The sequence below is a fragment of the Pteropus medius genome, unplaced genomic scaffold (genome assembly GCF_902729225.1).
Source record: "Pteropus medius unplaced genomic scaffold, Ma_sr-lr_union100, whole genome shotgun sequence".
Classification (NCBI taxonomy): Eukaryota; Metazoa; Chordata; class Mammalia; order Chiroptera; family Pteropodidae; genus Pteropus; species Pteropus medius.
In genome coordinates, this window is record NW_024353790.1 from 1186607 (window position 1) to 1213018 (window position 26412).

The 26412-nt window shown below is 39.6% G+C and overlaps 1 protein-coding gene, 3 non-coding genes and 1 pseudogene across 4 annotated transcripts in view; 4 read left to right on the forward strand and 1 right to left on the reverse strand.

Moving 5' to 3' along the window:
• Nucleotides 1-26035, reverse strand: part of AKAP12 (A-kinase anchoring protein 12) — a 77984-nt gene extending 51949 nt beyond the window's left edge. Inside the window, exon 1 of the mRNA XM_039851291.1 lies at nt 25690-26035. Within this exon, the coding sequence (XP_039707225.1) occupies nt 25690-25860 (171 nt within the window). The 5' untranslated portion in view covers nt 25861-26035. The remainder of the gene's footprint in view (nt 1-25689) is intronic.
• Nucleotides 1620-1738, forward strand: LOC120593505 (5S ribosomal RNA). The gene has a single exon (XR_005650385.1). It is a non-coding gene; the product is annotated as a 5S ribosomal RNA (ribosomal RNA).
• On the forward strand, nt 8191-8309 carry LOC120593507 (uncharacterized; annotated as a pseudogene).
• LOC120593499 (5S ribosomal RNA) lies at nt 11354-11472 on the forward strand. Its single transcript, XR_005650384.1, has one exon. It is a non-coding gene; the product is annotated as a 5S ribosomal RNA (ribosomal RNA).
• On the forward strand, nt 13222-13340 carry LOC120593488 (5S ribosomal RNA). Its single transcript, XR_005650383.1, has one exon. It is a non-coding gene; the product is annotated as a 5S ribosomal RNA (ribosomal RNA).
• Nucleotides 26036-26412: the final 377 nt, after the last annotated feature.

The window sequence follows — 26412 nt, forward strand, 5'->3', positions numbered from 1 at the left end:
CATGGAAACATAAGAGGTGGCTATTCTATAAGTGAAAACAAAATGGGAGTGTTTGACCCTAACTGCAACGCAATAAAAATTCATATACTTAAAAATTCGTAAATCATGAATTTAATATAATGAAGTAAATAAACATGAATGAAAAATCTATATGCCAAATTGGGGGTATCGTGAATGTTATACAACGTATATAAGATTATCACTTTTTAAAAGAAAAGAGACATTTAGTCAAATTATGAAACATTAGAGCTTGAAGTATTCCTCTTCAAGATCACCTAGAACAGTCCCTTCATTATACCGCTGAGAACCGAGCCCCGAAGAATGTTACTTGTCCATTTTGATAAGATAATACCAGGGAATGCAATCTTTCAGTAAAGTGGAACAATCCCGGCTGTTATTCCATGAGTTAGAATAAGATTCTGGGCTGGGCGCTCGAGGCCGCTGACTTTCAAGGTTTGTTATTCTCAATTTTCAAGCCCACTAGCAAAGGTTTGTTTAAAAATTTATTCAAGGAATTTTAGAAAATGAGAACGTTTTGATGTTTTAAACTCATTGGTCTAAGCTAAGTCATGAACTAGACTAAATAACTATAACACCAAAATCACCACTGCGGAGAGGAAGTGATCTCAAACACAACTGAGTTCAAAGAATGGGCTTTTCCAAAACCCTGAGTCCAACCAGGTTTATGATTCCTCTCTGATAACAATAAACTACACCTGGCTTTCTCTTCACTTTATGTCTAGCCACATTCATACGTTATAGACCCAGAGATTATCTTCGATATAGAAATTAACATGAAATTAATTCAAGAAATCTTTTATATACTATCTTGTGATACATTTTCATCATTGTAGGTTTTAAATAAAAAATGGAAAAGATGGGCAAATTCTACTATTCCCCCTTCCACAGCAGTAATAGAAATATTTGTTCCCTGATTTAAAAAAAAAAAAAGCGACTTACACACACACACACACACACACACACACACACACACATTTATGAGCTATTCCCCAAGGATCTGAAAAGGGAAGGCTTAACATGTCTCATATATTTCAGTGATTAATGCTTTATTTAATATTAGGAAAAATACCAGTCGGGAGAACCAATACAGTTGAGGAATAAATTCTTACAAAATCCACACATTACTTCTCACATTTGTTCCTAGGTATATTCTTAGTAGCATTTAAAATGCTTTTTATGTTTGTTCAAAAAGAACAAAGCTAAATAAGAAGTTGGATTTATAGGCCTATTTAAATATAGTACACCAAAGAAAATGGTTAAGTAGGAAGCAATAGTCTCCTGTGGGTTTAAGCCTTTTTATTTTGTTAAGAAAACCGGTTATTTTTAGGACCTATTAGTTAACTCATCCAATAAAGATATCTTGGGTGTCTATTATTTATCCAGCATCAAACTCTGAGTAAAAGAAATTTAACAGGTATTGTTTCAAATTATTTCACTTCTACAAAGCTGTCCTGTTAAAACATCTAGATGTCTAGAAACAATATACCTTGAGTCCTCTTTCCATACATTTTACATCTTAAAAAACTTTTTAAAGGAATAGATCCAGAAAGTGAGTTTTATCTCTATGGGTGACTATCATAAGAATTCTCCACATGTCATACTATGGCCATGCCACCCTGAACAAGCCCGATCCCATCTGATCTCGGAAGCTAAGCAGGGTCGGGCCTAGTTAGTACTTGGATGGGAGACCATCTAGGAAGACCAGGTGCTATAGGCATAAAAAATAAAAATAAAAAAAAATAAGGGATTGTAAGCTGACAAGGTCCTTGCAATCTGTGAGGTCAACCAAGGGTTGCCTCGCCTTAAAAAAAAAAAAGAATTCCCCACGCACCAAAAGATAAAATCCAGGCTTTCTTTTAAATTAGGAACATGCATATTGCTGGGTAAAGCATTCCAGTCTATGTAACATTTATAATTGACAAGCGTTTCCCGCAGCCCCATCCATCAAGAACCACGCTCAGACGTGTGCTCAGCATCTCCACCTGCTCTGACGGAAATCTGGCGCCCAGTATGTGGAACCCACCTTCAAACAGCTGCAGAAGTAATTACCCCTAGGAAAGGATGGATTCATTTGCTTCCGTATCTTCGAAATTTTATAAGCTGCTGTATTTGTTTTTAGCTTGGTCTGTTTTCTTAACTAAATGACCAAGAGCAAGATTTGCTTTAAAATTGCCGAAATCGAGTATGTGCCTATAGAAACACACACACACGAAGAATTCCACCTCAAAACTGCCAAGAAAACTCAGTCCTTCCATATCACTCCGTAAAGGATAATCTTTTAAAGGAAGGGTCCCTGTACCTATCTAATTGAATAGATAAATCAATAAAAAGGGATGATGACATCAATGGGCTATCTGAATCTTTTATAAAAGCATATGATTGTGATAAAACACAATCAGTGACTTCCTGGGGTGGGGTGAGGAGTTGGCAAAATAAATGATAAATAAACAAGCGCCTCCAGGTCTGTGATCTCCTGATGCATTGTGCTCTAGGAGCCACTCCCAGCCCTGCTGGCGTCCCTTTGTGTGAGGCTCAGGGAGGAAGGTTCTGTCCAAAGGAGACTGGCTGCTGCGGTGACACGTTCAGAGCTGGGAGCGAACCGCAGCCCTTCAAGTGACAAAGCTAACTCAAGTTTCATTAGCCATTCTTTCTCTGTTCCACTAAAGCCCAAAGCAAAATCAGAAACATGCAGTCGAATGTATTGGTACCTATGAATATGTCTTAATCACTTTTAACAAGAAACAAACACTCTCCATTTTCAACTCCTTCCTGGCTCTACTACCCAGCATTTGCGACAATGACTCCAATCACCAGAACACTGGCTACACACATCAACTTTTACAGTTTTAGCTGTGCTACATTTAAATTTTGTTCAAGATTTTCAAAAATGTGCAGGAACATGGAAGGATAAAAAAAAATACAAGATTTATTGGGCTACACCGATCATTGTATTTCAAGGTCTCTTTAGGTGCAACTATAATTACGTTTACACACAAAATTGCAGTCTAACCAATTTGTTAACCAACAATTGTTAGACCAAGACAAACGGTCAGTGGCATCGTCGATTAATAATTATGTTCAATCTAATTTTTATTGACTAGTTATTTTCTTTCTGCAAAGATGAATTAAACAAAACCAGTCTAGATGTCTAGATAATTAGAACAGTTTTCCAAGTCAGTGTGGCATTCTATTGGTTTAATCTGCATAAAGTCTCTCAACAAAAATGAGAGTAAAAACAGCCTTTCTGCAGTCTCACAGTGATAACAAACGTACAACTTGGCAAGTAGAAAATGAAATGCAGGTGGTTCTCATGAGACAGATGGCAGGAAAATAATTCTATAAAATCTTACTCCTTCCCGCGATAGTGTCATAGTATAAGATTTATTTTTAACATTCAAATAACTAAGTCAATGTAAAATATTTCGATACAAAAACAACTAATGATTCATTCGAATGTCTTCTACAACGAAATGTGAATTTTAGAAACGTGATCTTATAATGGGTTTCTCGGGGAAGGTCTCAGTCAAGCTGTTTTATCACCTTCTTGGAGGGTAAATGCATTTTCAAAAATCTAGTCAACTGTTTTTTCCCTTTGCTAGAAGTAAAACACACATGAATTCTTAACAGAGTTACAGAGGGCTCAAAATGGCAGGTAAGTAATACAATTGGCCTCTCAGCTTTACCACATATGGATCAAACAGGTTTGTGAAAACTGGTTTAGAATTCTTACCTCTATTTTCCTACCGACAGTTCCATGAACCTGAGTTTGGTAGGCATTTTTTTTTTTTTCTTTTGAAGTTAGAAACCATCTACGAAATTCTGAAATGGCACCAAGTCACAAACATTCCTTTTTTCTAACAATACACAAAAGAGTAATGGTTGTATTAATTTGAGACTTCTATTTTTTAGCTCTGCTTTTTAATCTTTCTACAATTTCTAATATCTATATTTATAATGCTTAAAGACCCCTACCTGGCTTGGGACAGAATTTGTTTTTATTTTAGTGAATAACTCACAACTTCCTTCAGGGGAAAAATGAACATTTATGACAAAATATTTCTGATACACTTTAATGAAATTAAGATGAATTATTCTAGTGAACTACCTCCCTGCAACCCGACCCCTCCCACCTCCTCCACCATCACCACTGGCATCCAGTTGATCTTCAGGATCTGAGGGGAACCACCTTGATTCCATCCTTTTAACCAGCCTAACGATCATTATCTAGCCATTCTCTTGTTCTATTAAATGTCTCTACCAAGAGGAGTCCTTGAATTGGCCTGCTAGAGGTTTCTTTCCATGAGGTAAGTCTGAAATAAAAATTAGATATATATGCTCATAACCTTATTACTGGAGGAAAAAAAATTTCTTACTTTAAGGGGCAGGGGGCGGGAAAAGTGGGTAAAATAGAAAAGCTCTTCCATACAGAAGAATGTCAGATGTAGAAATGTAGAAAGAATGATGGATGAGAACCATTTTGCAACCCTGAATGTGATTCAGGCGAGGACCACCGATGGATGCTAAAACACTGGCAACAGAATAATGGGCATCCAACTATCACATTACCCCACGGCGAAAAGCATGTCTTTCTGATGAAGAGATCTGGGGAGAACCCTTAATCAAATCACCAAGCCTCACATCACCTACAACGGGGCAGCGTGGCTCCTAGTGTGATGTCATAGTTAAGTAGTCAATCTCGGGTGGGTATATTCTGGCTAAGAATGGGCAGCCTGAATGCAATCATAGAAAAACCAATCTGACGACTCTACTACACCAGAAATTGGCCTGGGCTGTTCATAAAAATAAATCCCACGAGAAACGAGAAGGCAGGAGAAGTGTTCTCGTTTGAGAGACTTTAAAAAGAAACATAACTGAGTGCAGTTTGGGAACCTTGATTACATCCTGGATCCAATTTTTTTTTTTTTTTTGTAAATGCAGGTATAAAATGTATTTAAGAGATAACAGGGGAAGTTCGAATATAGACTCTATCAGACAGTACCATTAAATTAATATTAATTGATAATGGTACTGTGGATAAGCTGAAGAATGTAGAAATTTATTCTTAGGAGACAGTGCTAAATCCTTTAGAAGCCAATTATTTTGATGTCTTAAAGTTTCAATAAAACAAAAGGTTACAAATAAAAGAAGGAAAGCAAACCTGGCAAAATGCTGATGACTGGTGAATCTTACAAAAGAAACTTACAAAAGAAACTTTCTGCGTACTTGATGAGAAACATTTAACCAATAGAAATTCTCACCACTATCACCCCTCCCCACCAAGAAAACATTATTTGGGCAACTCCTCCATCTAGAAACAGTACTTATCTTTAAGTCAGAACTGTGAGAACCATTTTTGCAGAAAATCACATGCTTTAATAGCCAACAGTGCACAATGCATAATGTTCACTTGGACTCATCGTGGTGCCTGTCATACATACATCGTTTCAGAAGGCATCTTTAATTTTTAGCTTTACTTGAGTGTATAAGAACAACAGAAATTTAGTTCACTAAAAAACGAATGGGATCAACATCATCAGCTCTCAGAGAAATGCACATCAAAACCACAACAGAGACCACTTCACACCCACTATCATCAAAAAGGCAGATGACAAGTGGTGGGAAGGATGTGGAACCCTCTGACACTGCTGGTGAGAAAGTAAACTGGTGAGGCTGCTTCGGAAAATAGTCTGCTAGTTCCTCGAAAGGTTAAATGTTGAGTTAACACATAACCCAGCAATTCTACTCCGAGAAATTAAAACATATGCCCCTCAAAACCCTGTACACCAGTGTTCATAGCAGCATTACTCATAACGGCCAAAAAGTGCAAACAATCCAAACATGCATCAACTGATGCATGGATAAATAAAATGCGGGGTATATCCATATCGTTTGGCAATAAAAAGAAAGTACTGATATATGCTATAACATGGATGAACCCTGCAGACATTACACTAAGTGAAAGAAGCTAGATGTAAAGTCCACACACTGTATGATTTCATTTCGATGAAATGTCCCGAATAGGCAAATCTTTAGAGATAGAAAGATTAGTGGTTACCAGAGCCTGAAGGGAGGGGGAAATGGGTAGTGATTGCTAACGGGTACAGGGTTGCTTAAATTGATTGTCATGATGATTACACAACTCTGTGAATGTACTAAAAATCATTGAATCATTAAATGGTGACTTATAGGAGTTGTGAATTATATCTTTATAAAGCTGTTATTTTAAAAGCCCGGAACAATTAACATTCTTCCGGCAATTGCGACCAGGACTAGCTCAGAGGGAAAGTTACCCATAGATATCTTCCTGGAGTCAAGGTTATCTGCTCCAGATCTCCATATTATGCTTCTTGAGCAACAGCAAAATGTCATGACAAGCAGATTTAAGTGGTGTTGATTCCTAAGAAAGTAAAATAACATGCTTTAATTTACAAAAACCTCTCTGGATATCTTAGAAAGTTTTTATGATAGAAATAAGCTCCTTTTCCACTAACTTTGGAGGGGAAGACTGACCAGCATGACAAGTCTAAAGTGCTATTGAGAAGCCAAGTCACAGCACCAATACATGCATACATACATACATACATACACACACATACATATATATACATACATATGCACATACCTACCTACATACACACATACACACATACATACATACATACATACAAGTGCTATTGAGAGAAATTCTGCACTAAATAAATTTTAGGAAGGACATCTAAAACTTGAGGGGGGAAATCTTAAAAATTGGGTGACATTTTGGAGTTATCCTACATCCCTAAATGGGCAGTTACTCATAAGGCTATACCTGTCTTCAAAAAAGACAGCTCAATCTAAGGAGAGCCATTTGCAGTGTCTATATTCAAATGTCTACAGAAAACTTTTATGAAAAAGGTTTCACCTCAAATTGAGCATCTCTCATCTTGACCATAAGTTTTAAGCATTAGACACAAAATATGTCCCACGCCCAGTATCAAGGACTCTTAAGTACAGCATCCTTCAAGCATTAGCACAAAATTCATATTATACCAGACTTTGATGTGCCCCTAATTTTTATTTTCTTTCCATAATATTAAAACAAGGGTTTGAAAGTTAATCAAATATCCTTCGAGTTATAAACACACGTCTGTTCCTAAGGCTGCACAGAATTGGAAGTTTCCATATACTACAGGTACTTGGTTAGATGTCATACCTTCCCCCTTGTAAGCAAAAAGGTCAATACTGACAGATTCTCACTAAATTTAGATATATACAGCTGCCAGTTTTATTTTTGTTTCAAATACACATACTTGAGAATATGTCCCATTGTTTCAAATCATTGATAACAGTGATTTGCTTGGTCCCATAAGAAGGTTCCTCGATGTAGCTTAGCAGGAAAGGAAAAGATAAAGGGGGAGAGGGGGCATCCGTCAGACAGGAAGGTGATGCCCAATGAGCGTGTGTGGGAATCAGGGCAGCTGAGGAAGGTTAAAGGATGACCGCTCAGCCCTCGCATCAGCAATGCCCAAGAGAAAGTGTCCGCGAGCCTGAAGAACAGACGTCTCCCTACTGGCAATGAAATGCTAGCAGCCTGGAGACCTTGATTGTGAACCACCTCAGCGGCCACTAAAAAGAAATCCCATCCTACACTTGCCACGGAACCTTTCACACCGAGTTCCTGCCATGATCCCTGTGATTTTTGCCTACAAAAAACCTCACTAATTAACAATGATACCTTCTCAACTTGCGGCGAGAACAGCTACAGTGTCTTTTTTATGGTTGCATTCTAGAAATGTAATAGGCCCTAACGACAGAGATCAAACATGGTACAATGGCTAGACACAACGTCTTGTCCTTCGTTCTATAAACCTGTAACTCACTTTGCAAAACTTGTTGCAGGAAACAGGGCTGGCACTCTGAAGGGCCACCTTTTTTAAACTACCTCTACTCTAAACCCCAGTCTCTGTCTGCCAGGGTTTGGCATTTTGTGGACTCCGCTGACAACCGCCTCTCGAGGACTTGATAATGTTCATGAGTCTTTTAAGGACCAAAATCTACACTTCTGACTTTAATGTGGCAATATCTCATGTTAAAATGTGACTCTGGGACGTGGTTCCATAGTGTAGCGATTAGCACGTCTGCTTTACACGCAGAAGGTCCTGGGTTCGCGCCCCAGTGGAGCCACAGTCCATGGTCTACAGCCATGCTACCCTGAACAAGCCCGATCCTGTCTGATCTCAGAAGCTAAACAGGGTCGGGCCTGGTTAGTACTTGGATGGGAGACCACCTAGGAAGACCAGGTGCTGTAGGCATAAATAATAATAAATAATTTTTTTTTTAAATGTGACTCTGAGGACCAAGTACAACACTCCAAATGAATGCTGGCCAGGGCAAACCACAGTACGGCATTTCTATTCATGCAGCCTAAGAGTATACTTAAAATGCCCTGTATTAGCCACCCTCTCTCATTTACATGACAATGAATAAAAATAAATTAAAACTCCCAGCATTTAACTTCCCTCCTGTTTACAAGCTACATCCTCTTTAAATATCCTTAATTCCCTCCCATGTTGACCAATCTGCTGGTTTTTCAATCTTAAAAAAGGGAAATATGAAAAGAAGTTTTTAAAAGTTAGAATGATCTAAAACACTGTCATTTTAACACCTCTTCATTTTCAAGTACTCCTTTCAACTTTTAGCCACGTCCATACATTTTTTAATGTAACTGCTGTTGTGGAGTGCAGGTCCACATATTTCCCCCATTTTAAAACCATAAACGTTTCCCCAAGTTATCACAAATTCTTTGCATGTGTGCTCTAAGGACAATGATCAGGTGTATATACCACATATGTTTTACTAACGGATCTTTCAACATCTCAAGACAGTGGTAAATACTTACAATAAACATTTTATGGAATATAGTTTTCTTTCCCTTGTATTATTTGTATGTTGAATTTCCAGAACTAGGATCACTAGAACAAAAGATGTGAAAACTTATAAGGCTCAATGCATTGCCAAGTTGCTTTATAATTTGATTTTTTTTTTTAAGTGCAGGAACTGCTGCATTTCGTCAGGATGTCTTTGTTCTATCATATGAGACACACCCCTCCATCCCTGTCCACAGACTCAGGGACCTCCTCTTGTCATGTGCTGTGTGCCTCAAGTCTGTCTGTACTAGTGCCCTCTTTATTCCAAAACATTATCACCATACCTAAGTTTGGGAAAGACATACTCTAGCCTTCACCTTCTATTCTAAGCTTTCTATCATATGTCAATTTGAGATGTCTGCTTTCATCTCTTAGTCAAGCTGATAAAATATTAACTCGGTCAGGCCAAGGAGAGTTTTACAGCAGGCAACTCTTACTAGGATGATCAATTATGTTTATTCAACTGCATGTTCAGCCAGACCATATTTCAAGAGAGTTGCTGATCTACTCAATTTTGTCAAATCTCTTTGGTGAAATCCAGAATCACCATCAGTCTAAGAACCAGAACAACAAAAGAGACCAAGAAAGGGAGAAAGAACAAGAACGAAAAGAATAATAAAGAAAATGAACCCAAGCTGACTCCGAGGGATCGCCCATTTTTTTTTTCTGTTGAGCAATCCATTCTGGGCCAGGAAGAATGATGATGATGATGATGATGATGATGATGATGATGGTGATGATAATGTTCCTTCTGATGAGGGACACTGATGGGGGATGGATAGGTAATGAGAAAGAATGGCTTTTAAATACCTATGTACGTTAGATTTTTAACAAGCATTATTATTCTTAAATCTTGAACTGAGTGACCCTTCTCCCAGAAGGTTAATGTATTAAATATTCAAGTTCATTTTCTTCTGTTATATTTTAAGTCTACTGGATTGAAGTTAGTTTAGCTAATGGATTTAATGGGTCATGAAATCCCTACTGTGACTATTTAAAGCTCAGATAGCAATAGGAGTTTCCTTCCTAGACTTTGATTTTTAAAAATTTTTTAGAAGGGGCCCAACGGGATTTCTATAATAGAAAAGCTTTAAGCAGCCACAAGAACCTAGGTCAGACCAGTTAGCAAATATCACCTGCCTCCAGTTGTTCAATAACATTTTTCAGTTAAGAATGTTTTTGATTAACTGCATATTATATCAGTAAAACTTGCAAAAAAAAAAGACTGCTTAACTTACATGTATAAATTTAACTTTGTCCCTAAAACAGAAACTTTTAGACAAATTCTATCGTCCTATAGATTTCAGTTCAGTCTACATCACTTGAATGAGATTTCTGTAGCTAAATTCACTTTTTAACCAGAAATATCACATACATGTTTATATTACATAAAAATGTATCTTTACATGCATTTCTGTATTATACTATCTTCATGTAGAATTTACTGACAAAAGAACCACCTAGGATTTTAAATTAAATATACATCTTATTCTTTTAAAATGTTAGCAAGCAAAACTAGTAAACTGCTTTAAACGTACAACATTTTAGCGCTAATAGGCTTTTGTCTCCTGTCCTCAAGTGTCCGTGGTTCATTCCTGCCTCTGTTCAGGGCCACACCCTGCTCCGGCTTTCAACTTGGCACTTAAGACCGTTGGGCCATCCTCCAAGCTGACGGTCTCCATTTGTTCTCTTCCTCTCCTTCATTTAATCTCTTCTGTATACCGCTAGCTTTTCTCAGAGAACTGTCTCCTCTCTGCCTGCCCCAAGCCGGGGACAGAGAACAGAAGATATAGATTTGAGGTGGGCAGACAGCTTGAAAGGGCAGAAGACAATGAAATAGAAGAGAGATGGAAAATTTCAGGATTCAACAGTGGACAAGATATCTTGGGAGAGTTTGTGAGTAAAATGAAGAAATACCAACAGAAGGAATTTAATATTTGTTAAATGATGCCTCATGGGCCAGTTTTGCACGGGTATAGCTAAAAGAAGTCTGAGTTAGAGAAAGCCCAAAGCTACTAGTTAGGGAAGGAAGTGGTAATTCTCCTGCTCTGAAGTTACCTAGACTTTCAGAGAATCACCATGTGAGTCAAACAAACAAACAAACAAACAAACAAATTAATTAATTAAATTTGAGAGAAGAAAGGACTCTGGAAAAGTTGCACGTAAGATAGAAATCTAAAGGCTGAAAACTTCAGCTAATAAACTATCTTTTATATACAGGCTAAGGAAATGGGCTTCAACTCTGAAGTATAAAGAAATGAAGATCCAGAAAACTTGTGAAAACCTTAGATGTGAAGTTATGGAATGTCTGTCTCTAGCTTTAAGAAAAGAACTGTGGGAGGAGCCGAGAACGTCCTATCAAACAGTACTCACCTGTGAAACAGCCCTGTACTAAAGCCTGCTGATAAAAATTATGAACAACAGCTGTAGCCTATGGCCATGCTACCCTGAACAAATCCGATCCCGTCTGATCTCGGAAGCTAAGCAGGGTCAGGCCTGGTTAGTACTTGGATGGGAGACCACCTAGGAAGACCAGGTGCTATAGGCATAAAAAATAAAAAATTAGGGATTGTAAGCTGACAAGGTCCTTGCAATCGGTGAAGTCAACAAAGGGTTGCCTTGCCTAAAAATCAAAAAAAAAAATTATAAACAGCTTTAGAGAGTTTTTTCTTTTTGGAGGGAAGAGAAGGCAAACAGAAGATTTTCTAAACTTTAGTTAATTCATACCAGATAACTGCTTGTTGAAAATGAAAATGCTAATAGATCAAATCTTTGACCATATTTCTGCTTCAGACAGAATTCTCACAATAAAAACAATTCAATAATGGAATAAACATATAGCCCAAAATACAATTATGCTTTTACAAAAATATGATCAAGGTGCCATAGTCTACAACTAAAGATGTCCAAGGTGGTGGAAAAATGACTTCAGTTACGCAGACACTTCTCCGAGGCCATGCTACTATACCACGAAGGAAAGTATTTAAAAGTAAGAGCTTCCCTTTACTACCATGTTCACTGACTGAATGTAGGAAAAATATATAGAAGATCAAAAGAAAACATCTAACACACCAATGGTTTTTGTCTTGTTCCCCAACCCTGCACAGGATTGCTTTATAGAGGTAGACAATTAGAAAGCGGAAGTACCAAAGTGTCAGGTACTTCCGCTTCCTAATTGTCTATCTCTATAAAGCAATCCTATGCAGAGAAAAGTGGCATTAGGAGACCAATGTTGTGGTATATTGCATAAGATCATTAAAATTTGGGAACGAGGAAAAGATGTGAAGAAGCAGAACCAGAATCAGTAGCACTTCCTGATGGCCTAGATATCGGCACCATTTGCAAGATGGTGAGGACACCGGAGGGAGTTGATGGTCACTGCCTGGGCCTGGCATTCAGTTACACTCAAACAAAGGAGAAAAATGAGTGGTGCTGACTTTTATTTAGGTCTAGGACCTGCCTCCAAACCCAAAGAGCTCTTACAGCCTAGCATCAGCTATCTCCAGGCCTGGATGGCGTGGGAAGAGTGAGGGCACGATCTGAAACAACTGGCTGGCCAATAAAGACGAATCATTTGCCGTTTACTTGACAGCAGAGATAGTAATACATCCTGAAATACCTAGAAAGGCAGAGTGCATTGGGATCTTAGGAGCTAATACCCCAGGTGTTAACACTAAAGACATCTCATCATAGCCACAGTCTGTTCACATGGCAGTGCTCTCGTACCTGGGAGCTGAGCATATCAAGGAAGACCTCTAGCATCGAACTCGAGAGCTGGCGAAACAAAAGCTGCGCTTCTGGGTTAAATGTTCACTTTGTTGTCTCCTTTTTAAAATGGGGATGACACCGCTTACCTCACGGAAGTGAACAGCTGTTTAGAAAAGGGAAAAAGCAAGAACAAGCTGCCAGAAACCACCTGGTACCCAACAGGTTCCTGAATCCAACACATTTTTGGTGAGTTGAAAGTCACTGAGGGAAGGAACTCTATTTTGTACATTTGTATACGCACCTGACGATTAAGGTTTACGCAATTAGTTCATTCTCCACGGGTTTCAACCTTATAATTAACAGAGTGAAACAACTGTGTTAGGAGCCCTTAAACATAGGCACAGCACACAAAACTGACACATCCATCCCATCTCTCACTCATGTCAACTTAATGTTTTGTGAGAATAAACATAAGAAGTTACATTGAAGAAAGGGCCAATAAGGGGATATATTAAACTTTATATATATATTAAACTTTAGATATATATATATAAAATACATATATGTTCATTTTAAAAATAAAGTTTTAGCCTACAGCCATACCACCCTGAACGTGCCCGATCTCGTCTGATCTCGGAAGCTAAGCAGGGTCGGGCCTGGTTAGTACTTGGATGGGAGACCACCTGGGAATACCGGGTGCCGTAGGCTTAAAAAATTAATTAATTAATTAAGTTTTCGTAAATATTTATTATGAAGGAGGAATCAGTACTTTATGCCTAGATTGAGTTGCTTTCGCTTAAATGGCCTCAAGCAATCTTAAAAGAATAGCCCTACATTGATTGTTAGGTTTTACAAAGGAGCAACTTTCTTAAAAATCTAGCTTAGTTTTACAGTCCCAGAATACAGTTATTTGCTCTGATTTGCTTTGATCAGGCTCAAGGAAAAAAATACATCAGTGTCTTTCCCAACTTCTTATCTGAGGCCGAAAGAAGCCAGCTGGTCAGCTCATAGCAAAGGAATCATAAGCTTTGGGGATTTTTCCTTCATGACCATAAAAAGCAACAAATGGGTGACATTTCCCTTTACTCTTATTTGCCAGAGGAAGAATTTGCAACTCCATTCAAGAAGGCTCTGTTTCGACCTTCCCCTGATCTTAGTTCAAGTTCACATACGGTTACAATACCTCCAGTATTCACTGCAGGAGTTGGAAAGGGTTTAAGGAACACAATAATTTACAGCATTTCACTCCACAGTAGTCTAATTGTCTTTGGCCCCAGAAAATATGGTTACGGGAGAGTCTGAAGGCATAATGCGGCTTGCACTGGGATGTTTAGCCCTAAAAGTACTTAATTAAGTGCCATGGAAATTGAGTCTATAAACAGTTATTAGACTTATTGCAGACTGAAAATGAAAACTAAATCTGATGTAATTATCTGAATTATTTGAACAATGAAATCAATCCAAAGTGTACTCTATCCCTAAAATTTTAATGATCTTTATTGTTGCCTCAATACTCTACTTCTTCCTCTCACCTCCCTCCAAATGTACCAATCAGGTCTAGACGTAATTTAACAAGGATATCGAAATATGAAATGTTTCATCTGAGGATACTGTGAGGCATTTCCCAAATCACATACATTTAAAAGCTAAGACATAGTTCTTATTTTTTCCATTTTAACCAGAGAGTAAGAATCTTTCTACATGTGATTAATTTAAAAATTAGGTATATAAAAAACACAATCATTTTTATATGAATGAAATAAAAATCCAGTAATAATCTTTGCTCCCTGCCAAAAAAGAGAGCAAATACCCTTAATATCTCAGAATTATTTTCTCAGTCTCGGATCAGAAATATAAATTGAAGTTTGAAGTCTCCACCTACATCCCAACAGATGTAGATGTGGAATCCAATTAACAACTGGCTTCGTACTGGTGATTACAATACATGCAGAAGTCGCACCCTAAAAATCAAAACTCTCCACAGCAAAGCCACCGACCTTTCCAAACTTCTCCATCGCTACTCTAATTGCGCTCTCCTCTCTAGCCTGGCATTTCTTAATAGTATTTGGGTAAAATGCATACTATATATCCCCTTTGGGAGAGGCATAATTAACAATATTAACATTTTAAAGGTTCTGAAAAGTCTTGCCGTTAAAAAAAGAATCCTTAACCCAACTTTTCCTAGACTATTTTTCCCTCAGTATCTCTCCCAATATAATGAGGCTCCCTCGGCTCACTTTTTATTGTACTGTATTTATTGTTTTGTATTGTATTGTATTTATTGTAGTGTAGTGGATTGTATTGTATTATTTTCTTGCCTCTTCTCGAGCATCTCATTCTTCAAAAATTCAGCATCGATTCTACTTCCTCTGTCTTAGCTCAGGCTACTATGACAAACTATCATACACTGGGTGACTCAGACCATACTTCTTTCTCACAGTCACGAAAGCTGGCAGTCCAAGATGCAGGTCCAGGCAGATTTAGCTCCTGGTGAGAGCTTTCTTCCCGGTTTGCAGAAGGGCTCCTTGATTACAAGAAAAGCTCTTTTGTGTCTTTTCTTACAAGGCACTAATCCCATGAGGCTCCACCCTCACGACCTCAGCACCTCCTAAAGGCCCCAGCTCCTAACACCATCACATCAGGGATTAGAGTTCAACATGAATTTGGGGGGCAGGGCGGAACACATTCTGCTTGTAGCATCCTCTACACCACCTTTCGTGGTACACAAGTATGTGCTCTCTCTTGCCTTCGGGGCCTGTTATGTTTGTGTCTCTTTTCGAGCTCTTAGCTACAACTCATGGCAAAATACGGTTTCCACAAGCTCGTTAAGTCCACAGAGACTGCGGGCACTAAAGTCACACGTGGTTACAGGGGACTCAGTGGGTTCCCTGAACTTCATTTTAAAAGGAACTAATCTTCCTGTTCTTTCTAAATATACTTACATATCACCCATCTGTTTACTCTCTAAATAATTTTTATTCCGAGATCATGCAATGAAGAGAGAACACTTATCAATCGCATCTACAGATTTACTAGCCACTAAATCTACAGCCCTAACTTTTATTTCTGGTGTGGGGAGTGCAGGATCACGTGTGGTGAATCTGTTACTTTTAGTCCAGCTCTCCTAGAGGCTGAGAAGTTCATTCAGTTACCTAATGTGCTTAAGACTTAAAGCATCCTGGGTAAGGAATAAGCAGGGATCAGGATCACAGCAACTGCTTGAGAAACTTTCTCTGACAAATGTACTTTAAACCATGACCTACTTCCCCGAATACTTAAGCATTCTTTGCATTCCTCCCTGTCATGCAGGATTGTTTATCAGGCACAGTTCCAGAAGTGACTTGAAATCTCTCGTCACTGTTGCAATTCTAGATAATACTGTAGGTCCTCTGGTCACCACAGAATCTCCATTATAGGACAAAAACCTTTTGAGCATTCAAGAGACCTTAATATGTCCTTAATGAGTGTCAAAAGAACCAATCTTCATTTTAATCAAAGTAAAACAAATTTTCTATATTGTAAACAAAAGAAAGACAGATCTAAAACTGTCACCAAATTCAGTTTCAATTTAAACTCCTGAAGGCTTTTCGAAGAAAAAAAATCAGATATTAAAACCAGTCAACTGGGTTTTGGACCCCATTACCTACTGTCAATTATTTACATTTTATACACTAGCTTTCATCAGGATTGGAGAAAATATCTTAATAATCAGGACTGGTTTCAGTAAGCTTCAGCGGTGACATTTTTCACTGTTTTTCAATAATGTAAATCATATAAAACAGAGAATAAGGACGAACAATTCCATTTAAATATTTACATCCATATTATATGAGTCAGGAACTCATGTCTAAGTATTGGTTAAATGTGTCATTTCTGAAATAATTAAGAAAAATTCATCATAGAGAGACTGGCTAATTCTTAGCAATAATCCTATCCACACACCACCCGCCCCCGAATTTATACTGCATTCTATATCAACTGTAAATTTCAAGTAGATAGCCCACACTGAGGTTGAACTTTGCATAGCATTCAATATACTACTTGTGTGGAGTGAGACTGTTTTACATACATACCCAAGTGAAGGATAATTTCAAACAAAAGTTTCTTGAGAAGCATTCTCCAAGAGTGTGTTAACTTTGTGAAAAATTATCGCCCAGAATGCAAATGTAAAACAAGGTTAAACAAACACCATCAAATCCATCAGCAATCTTGTTTAATGCATCACGGCAATATGTATTTTATAGAGTATGGAAAACTATCAAGGACACAACGAAGCATGTCTTCAAGGAGGATGGTCAATATCAGGGAGCGACGATAGGAAACTCACAGTGGCAGCAGACAAAACCCAGAGCCTGTAATGGCCCTATTCACGTAGAAATCACGTGCTCTGACATGAAGAATAATAGCAAACCATAAATCGTCCTCTGAACAACAAACCAAAAGGCAGACACTGGAAATGGAAAGAATTACGAAGAAGAAATGTCTTCTTTGAGAGTAAAGATAAACAGTCCCCGAGCTACCTAGTTCCTTTGCCTACAAATGGAAGGAATGCAAGTCGACCATCAGGCTCTTTCGTTTTTCAGGTGGACCCAGATGTGCTGGGGTAAAATGGTCCCTGTTGCCTGATGGAGCGGTGACTCAACAGCCACTCAATCCAGTGGCATCAATTAATATTCACTTTCGGTTCTATCTTCTCCACAGCTGCTACCATTGGCTCCTTTGGTCTTATCTCTTATTCTGTGATACTTGACTTTCCACTGTGATCCCACGACCGCCACCCCAAAAGCCTGGATTGTCCCCGGTGCCCATGGTCTCTGCTCTGACACAGACTGTTAGAGAAAAGATAGTGATCTCATGGATGCCCTGTCATCGCCTACAGTCTGCTGCAAACGAAGTCCCAAGTTGTCATCATCAAGTGATGTTCTTCCTTCTAAAGATACTGTCCGGGTTAATCGTCGTTTGGCATGGTTGGTTACACAGCAATAGACCACCGAAGCCGACATCATGAGGGGGGCATTCTTATCTGACTACTGGAAAAACTGAGGACTCCCTATTCCAAGTCTTGAAACCTCAAGTTATTTCTGATGCTCCCATGCCCCCTGCACCCAACCCCACGGCCCCTGCTAATATCTGATCCCTACATCCACCATATTGTGGACATGTTCATTGACACAATCTCCCCCAGGCCACTCTCCTGAAAGTGTCTTCTCTGTGTGCCAGATGGTCTCCCAGGAGTCCATCAGCCACTCACGGGGCATCTCTGCATCTCTGCATAGCTCTTTATCAGGAGCCTTCGCTGGCTCTCCGTTGCCTCTGCAGCATTCCCGACAACTGGCTGCAACTCTATTTATCATCCTCTTTCTATTATCCCCTTACAAACATTCAGCTCTTAATATGCCATGTACTTTCTGGCCTCCTGACTAATGGCCTTTTATCTGCCTGTAACACTTTCCAAATGATCTTTTCTTTCTACAGCGATTATCTGGGCAATTCACTGAGTAGACGCGTACCAACCAATGGCAATTCTTCTATTATCCCTCCTATTTCTTTCAATCTTTGTTACTGAATATTTCCTCCAGAGGGACCCTACCACCTCACCTAAATTACGAGGTTCGCAAGGATAATGCTATGTGTTCTTATTTCTTTATCTGCCAAAGCATCCACTAGTGCCTTTCATATGGTAAGTGGTTAGGAAACACTTTATTGACTATTTTTAATGCATTTCATTACATACCAAGAAAACAAATTAAGGTTAGAAGATAACACCTGCTTCCCACGTTTTTAGATTTATGTATGTATAAGCTTACCACAGCCATGAGAGACCAGGATGACACCTCAGATGTAGAATATAAAAATATTTTAAGCCATGGACTTGCTATTATAATTGACTAGATTTTTTAAGCCACTCCCTTAATGCTTAGTGTACAAATAAATGTAAACAGAAAAAAAATCATACAATTTATGCATATATGGAAACTCAAGTTTTAACAGGAGGGACTATTTAATCAATGGTATTGAAACAATAGGTAACCGGTTATGAAGAAATGAATTTAGAGCTCTCCCTCTCGACATAAAATCATCAATTTCTAGTGGATTAACAAGCTAACTATATGAAAGGCAGAACTTCAATTTTTTAGGGCTAGGAACTCATCTTCGCAGTCCTAGCACAGTTCCTGGGGTACAGGAGCTAGTAAAGAAATGTTTATGGAGTCAAGATTGAATAGTGAACAAGCGTTGAGGAAAGCCAAAACCCTATTCTGATCTTCAAAAACTTTGGTTAGGTTTTAAGGTTTCTTCACAGATTTTCGGACCAGCCAAAAGTCATAAACCAAGCCCTCAGCTACTGTCTACTTACCCAGCACAAAGGAAGTTTAAATTTGATCAATGAGGTTTAAGAGGTCAGCAGGTAAAAACAAAAATGGTGACTACTGAAAAGCAGCAGCTCTTTCTTGCTCAGAAACGAGAACAGCATTTGATTCAACCTGATTTACCCTGAATAACACATTCTTTTTAGGAAAGCCTCTATTAGCAGCACACTTGTTTTCAATACAGTAGAATAAAGGAATGAAATTATGTAGGAGAAATATTTTCCTTTATTTTCTCCTCAAGATGTGAGAAGGGAAATACTTAACTCTTCCAGCTTCATCCAAAACCCTCCTTCCCACCCACACAAGCTCCAACCTCAGTCTGTGCTGCTGTTATATAAGCCTGAACCATCTCTCCCTGGCCTTCCATCACCTCCTACACCCTTAAGGCAATGGCGGTCACATGAGGCACATCAGAATACCCGAAGAGCATGTGAAGGCTACAGAATCTCAGACCTGCTGGCACTCGGATTCAATGCATCTAGGATAAGGTCTTTCAAAAGCTCCCCAGGTGATTCAACTGCACAACCAGGTTTGGGAACCATGGAAAATGCGATCTCTCAATACTCCTGCAATTTGCAATATGTGCATATAAGAACAGAAGATCGGCCATGTGTTGTAGTGATCTCCCCTTCTTAAATTGTGGCTTATCTCATTTGCTAATCAAACATAAAACTGACATTTATTAAAACTGGTTCAGGTAAGACAGAACGAAACTACTTTCCCCCGGTCATGGAGAAACTGTAGGGAAGACAAAAACCTTTGAACTTGAATGACTACTTGTGTTAAGAGAAGCCTAACAGTGTCTGGGAAAGATCCTGTAGTTGCTAGGGCTTTGAACACCTACGTTTTTCTGGGAAAACACATTTATTCCAGTTAACGAGCCAGGCTGTCATTTGTTAAAAAGATGAGAAGGAAGCCCCGGGGAAGTGGATTTCGGCTGCCCCCGATCCCTGACTCCAACATTTCATGGATCAGAAGTATGAAGAAATTTCTGGCAACAAGATGGTTTTAGATTGTTCCCAGAGGAAAAAAATTTAAATTGATAGCCAAAGAAGTAGGTCACTGTCCAAGCAAATAGAATTAAAGACAATTTACTAATCTGGGAAGGAAAGGGAGTAGTAAAAAGCCGTCCCTCAGCTGTCTTTTACTCTTAAACTTGCTTTTTTCCCCCCTCTTTTGAGTAATTTCTGGGGGGAAAAGTATTTAAAAAATTGGTTAACAATGAAATAAACCGTTTGCTCTGAAAGCCGATCCAGTTCATGACTGGGTGGCCAATATATGTGACAAGGCACTCAACTTCTTAATTTAAAAAAGTCAAGGAAATTCAGGTGCCAAGTGAGGTGCCAGTTGGCAAATATTAAGAGTATCTGCTAACCACTGAGGCAAAAGCATTGGAAGGCAAGTGTTGACCTACACAGAACAAGAATACGAGGTGGAAGAACCACCTTAGAAAGAGATTTAGCGAGGGCTATCAAAATTTTAAATGGGAAAAAAAAAAATTTAAATAGATATAAACCCTTTGATCCAGCAATTCCACTTCAGAAATGTATTCTAAATATACATTTGCAAAATAAAAGTATCTGAACTAGGATATTCCCTGTGTCAATTTAATATAGCAAAAGACTAAAAATATATAAATATAAACACAGGGGATTGGTTAAATTATGGTACTTCAACCCATAAAGGAGAAATTTATGTAGCCATTAATTAGAATGGATGTAGATATGATAAAAAGATATCCGAAACCTAAAGTAGCGGAATATGATCTTATTTGTTAAAAATGGGGCTATTCTTATTTATATCCCGCATTGCACGTGCATAAAGTTTTAGAAAGAATCTGCAAGAAGTCATCAATGCTTCAAACTATTTTAAGTAATTCTGTGGTGGGAAAGAATAGGTGATTTTCACTTTTACCATATTCTACAAATTGAGGTTCTCAATCATTGACAGTTTTAGAAAAATAAACATCAAATGAATCTGTTATGCATGACTTTAAACAAAAATCATTTTAATAAGAGTAAACAAATGCTTTTGATCATCTTATAAAACTTTTATGATTCAAAAATGATGTCAGATCTACAGTCAGCTTCAAATAAGTTCACTCAATTATTCATTAAGAAACACAAAGGCACGTATGATTGAAATTATTAGATTATCAATATCTTTGCCCCTAGCTTTTTATTAGATGTGCTGAGTAGAAAACAAGAGAATGATCGTAGGTAAAAAATCCTATCCTTACATTCTCTACTATGGTGCTAATTTGTATGAAAACGGTCCAAAATCTAAATAGACAAGTCAATTACAAATATGGGTTTTTCAAGTGTTGAAAATAAGCTTACACATAGCGCTTGTCCCTTCCAAACCCAGCTTTCTTTTTTCCATATTTTTCCACTGTATTATTTTAAAATTAAACTTATTCTAAATTGTAATTTTTTTAAGTTATAAAAGAACTAAGAATTGAATTTAAGGACATTTAGTTTTTTTTTTCTCATGAGCTTAAAGTACTGGCTGTATTTTTTCGTGGGGAGAATGCTGAGTGCTATGAATTCTAATTTCTCACTTTATGAATTACTACAGCATATAGAATTATAGAGGCCAAGGATAAGCACCACTTCGCTTGATTTTTCCTTGCACTGGTGTTCTAGAACATTGAATATGTGTTAAAGCTGATGAAGGAAAAAAAAAAGTTCATAGTACCTTTTAAAAACATTTTATTTCCATTTTTTTATCAGGTAAGATACCAAGCTAGAATAATCCTTATACTATCAGTGTAAGGCTATCGAGGCCCAGAGCTTAGTCGATCCAAAATGAATTCAAAAGGATGCACACTTGAGGCCCATGCCTCTTAGAAAGACATATTTCAAGTTGAAATCTCCACTGACGTCATACATCTACCAGCCTGAAAGGCTATAACAGATTTGAGGGAAGGCCTGCAGTCCCCACAAGCTATGGCCATCCTAAATGGCCAGCCTCACACACACATCTCCAACTTTTGGACTGCATTCCAATCAGAAAGTAGCACCTTTTTGTAATCTGAAGAAAATCCATAGGATTATAAACAGGCACACACATAAAAACAGCCCTCTATTAACATAATTCTTGCCTAATCATTTTAAATCCTGGCCCTTTTAGTGTAAAACTAGTGACATAATCACATTATGGCCATCTTCAGTCTCTATTCCCATTCTGTAAATAGAGGCCAAGTGAGAGAAAGCATACTACCTTAGGCTGGGAGAGGATTTATGAAATGCATCTGGTCAACCTAATTGTCTGTTTTAATGTACGAAAGGCAAAGACAGCGTTCATGCTACTAGACAATGGATTCTTCTGTTTGAGTACATCTTTATGTTTTGGTGATTCAGCTCTTGTAACCAAATGGAACCACAGCTTGAAGGAATGACAGGGGTCCTCATTTCCTCACCTGCCAGGGATACTGGCCTCACACAGTTACAACTGACCACTGTTCCATTCCAGGTCTAAAGTCACTGATCGAGCAAAAATACAGAAAAGCTAATTAAAGGATATGATCGTCCATATCTAGGCCTAGAACTTAGCTCCAGAAATCAAGATGTGCCAGAGACATGGAGGTAAATTTGTCACTGGTCACCCCACCCTATACTGCCACTAGACTGAAAATACTCTTTGGATGACAAATTTTTAAAACAGCCAACTAAGGATTAATATAAGGCTTTATTTACCACCAGTGTTTAGGTAGGCTAATATTCTTGCCCCTGCAGTGGCCAAAATGGCCCAAGTCTCAAATATAAACCTAGAAAATAATTGATCAAGCCATTGTCTCTCAGAATTTACATGTTAAGATTGTAAAAGATTGATCATTAGATAAGAATCCTTCTATTTTATTGAAAACACCACAGATGAAACCAAGACTTCTGCCTCAGTGCATCTAAATGTTAGGTTTGAGTAATTAATCTTGACCTGATAGGAATAACTCAATTTAGTGTAAACGTCTTTTGATGTATGAATACTTACTCAGCAACATGGTAACTAAAATTAGGGGTGAGGGAAGGAAAGTAAACTGGATTGCTAAATAGGCAGTATGCATGATACGAATATCATTTAGATGGGAAAAAAATCTGTCAACAGTTTTTAGTTAATGAACAGCACTATACCGGGGGTCAGGGAATGATGGATTAGTCTGAACCTCCCTAAATGTCCACAGACCCAATCAAGAAAGCTCAAGATGTAATTCATAACTAATTCAATGTACTGAAGTGGTCTCATCTGAGCCACTTGCATATTTGTGGCTAATATATTTGTCTATTTTAATGGCAATTTAAAATTGCATGGCTAACGTCCCACTTTCTCTAAAGAAACAGAAACCAAATCTGAGTTTTTTGCCAAAATATTCACTTGATCTATTAATAACCAAACAGACTAACTTAACTTAGTCACTATCTGATAAGGATGTTATAAAGGTCAAAGGTTAAACTGTAGAGAAATTAGATGGGCCAAGGTATTCCACAACTTGAAAGCCTCCAATCAAAATCTGTGAGCCAGTACCATCTTTTTCTGCGAACCTACTACGTGCCAGGCAGCATGCCACACTTGGGGAACATGTGTTATAAGCAATACAGATATGGTCACTGCCCTCGCAGAACATTCAGTATAGCCAAGAAAACACTTATTAGTCAAGTCACTAAACCCACAAATGCGGAGACTGCTGGGAAGAAGGGTCCCTCTGCGGGAGCCTAGAATGGCAGATGGGATTGCTCAGAGGTCAGGAACTGGAGCTTAACAAGGGGAAGAGGAAAGGCAGGAGCTATGTGCTGAGTCATTCTTAATTAGGGAGTCCTTTTGAAAAGACTTGGGTCTTCAAAACCTGAGTAATAAATTTTGCTAATTGAAATGAAAAACTACACATTTCCCAAGGATACATGTACATGTATTGATTGCCTCCAAATTGACAACTGGGCAGAATGCCAAAAAGTTCAGTGATATTCTGGATGTCATTTAAGTAATTTTTTATAGGAGGTGGTTTGGCTGTATCAAGATGTAGGTGACTATGAAAGAGGAAGAAGAAGAAAGGTATGGAAGAAGAATATAAAGAGAAGAGAATAAGGATGCAAAGAATATCTTTAAATGAATGAATTCGAGTTTAGTGGGAAGGGAATAAGTACCATATTTCAGTGTGAACTCTTAATAAGAAGACCTGAGGCCGAGGAAAAGGTGAAACTGATCTCAAGCTTTTAGCAATTACATCTTAAATTCACTCTCATCACTGGACTCTAAATACTGGTTATGCAGCCATTTTGACAGTAGTTGGCATCAAAAAGTGATGTACAGTAAGTATTAAAATGTGACTCAGACCTCAAAAGGATAGTACATTCCTAGGCACTTCTTAGAAAATCTAGATATACTAGGCAGTTACTACTTGTTAGCATCTACGGCTCTAAAGACCATAGGTTTTACAAGTAGTTGTAAATTAAAGACAAGAGGTAATCTAGTTATTAAGAACAGTCTCAGCCCAAACTAGACTAGGACAGCTAAAGAGGTCAGGGCAATGAGCTCATAGTTCTGTGAAATTTACCTAGATTTATGGCTGTTTTTTCCCCTATAAAAGCATTAAACATGTTTACCTATAAATACATTAAAAAGCTATATCTCCTGAGATAACTCTTAAAAGTCTTCACTTAATCTGTATCGTCAAATTCGACACATGGTTGTTTTCTTTATTTTTAAGCCTTAAGTATGCTTATCCATATCTTCCTATAATATATCACAACCCAGGGTGGGTGAAGCCTTGCTAATGAACACATGTGCTGGAAAATAGATCTAAAATACAATGATGGGAACAAGTCACAAACTTGGCGGCTGCAGAGGCCCCGGTAAATATTTCCCCCTTGAAGACCTGACTATAAAATGCAAATTTCCTAGGAGGTTCTGCACTGCCTCCATAGACAAGCGTACAGGGAATGCTCGCTTATGCCTGACCGCATTCTTCAAGAACTTCTAATTACTCCAGTATTTGTTTATCCAAGTCCACTGAGCGAAAAGGAAGACGCTGCCTTGTTTGCGAAACCTGTCATTCCTTTTAGAAATGCAGCGTCTGCCCACGTTTTCTTTGGCTCGGAGCGAGCTACACTCCAGGCTTCCACTGCATCAGGAAGGCGGTGTCTGTTCCAGCCGCTGCCGCAGGACTGGGTACCAAACCCAGGTGGCTCCAGGCACAGCGAGGAACAAGGACTCTACGCGGCGGGGTGCCCGTGGGCGGCCCCGTTCGCCAGGTTACAACACGGGTCGCGGCCCAGGAGCTGAATGTCCTCATCCGGGAGAAAGCGGGGCCGGAGGCTCAAGACGCTGGGCCCGGGGGTCAGTTCTCCACGGCCTCCCCCTTGCAGCCCGTGCGTCTCGGGCTGGGTCGCTCCCACCGGAAGAGTGTGGAGAAAGGCTCGTTAGCGGCGCGCACGGGGAGGATTTTATGACTGCGGATGGCGCAGTCGCCTCCCCTGGAGACCCACGACAAAGATGCGAGCCCCCCGCCGCGCTCGCTGCTGCTCTGGTCTCCACCCCGGCGCAAAATAAATAAGTCAATCAATAACCCTGGAAAGAGGGGTTCGTGCTCCTGAGTTTGCAGAAGGGCTGCTCAGGCCGGGAAGTTCTCGCAGGCGGAAATCAGAGGGAACCCCCGCCCCCGCCTCCCCCGGGCAGGTGGCCCGGCGCGCGCGTACCTTGGTGGCGGGGTCCGCGGCGGCGATGGCCGGGTCCCCCGGAGCTCCAGGCGCCGCCTCTGTCGCGGGGCTGCCGCCGCCGCCGTCGCCGGGCTGGGGCTCGGCCGGCGTCGTGCTCCCCGCCTCCGGCTGCTCCGGGCTCCGCTGCTCGGTGGAGCTCCCGGCGCCCATGGCTTCTCCGGGCTTCTCCGCGCTTCTCCCGCGCCCCGCCGACCGGTTACGCCTTCTCCAATTCGCAGGGACGCGGGGCAGAGCGAGAAGCCGTGCGCCCGCGAGGTCCCGAGAGCTTCTTCCTCTCCCGCTCCTCCTCCCGACGCGCCCAGACCGCGAATGAACGAGACGCGCTCGCGGCAAACTCCTTAAAAGAAAGAAAAAAACCACCTCTTGGCCGCCGCCTCCTCCCCCTTGTTTTTCCCTCGCTTCATCACATGAGCACAGCCGAGACACGCCTTGCAGCAGCATCTCCCCCCAGGCTGCCAGGACCCAAGGCGCAGCGAGAGTCGCGAGCCAAGGTCCCAGCGAGCAGCCCCCCCGGGCGCCTCCCGTTCAGAAAAGGGGACCACAGCAGGGGGACGACCAGGGGTTGCCGAAGGTGAGGGGAGAGCAAGAAACAGGGGAGGGCAGAAAGCGCCCCGGGGAAATTGGATTAGCTGTGGTTTATTAATGATAGATACCCCAAGGTGGGAGGTTCTGCTGCAGCTGACTTTCAACTCGCCCTGAAGC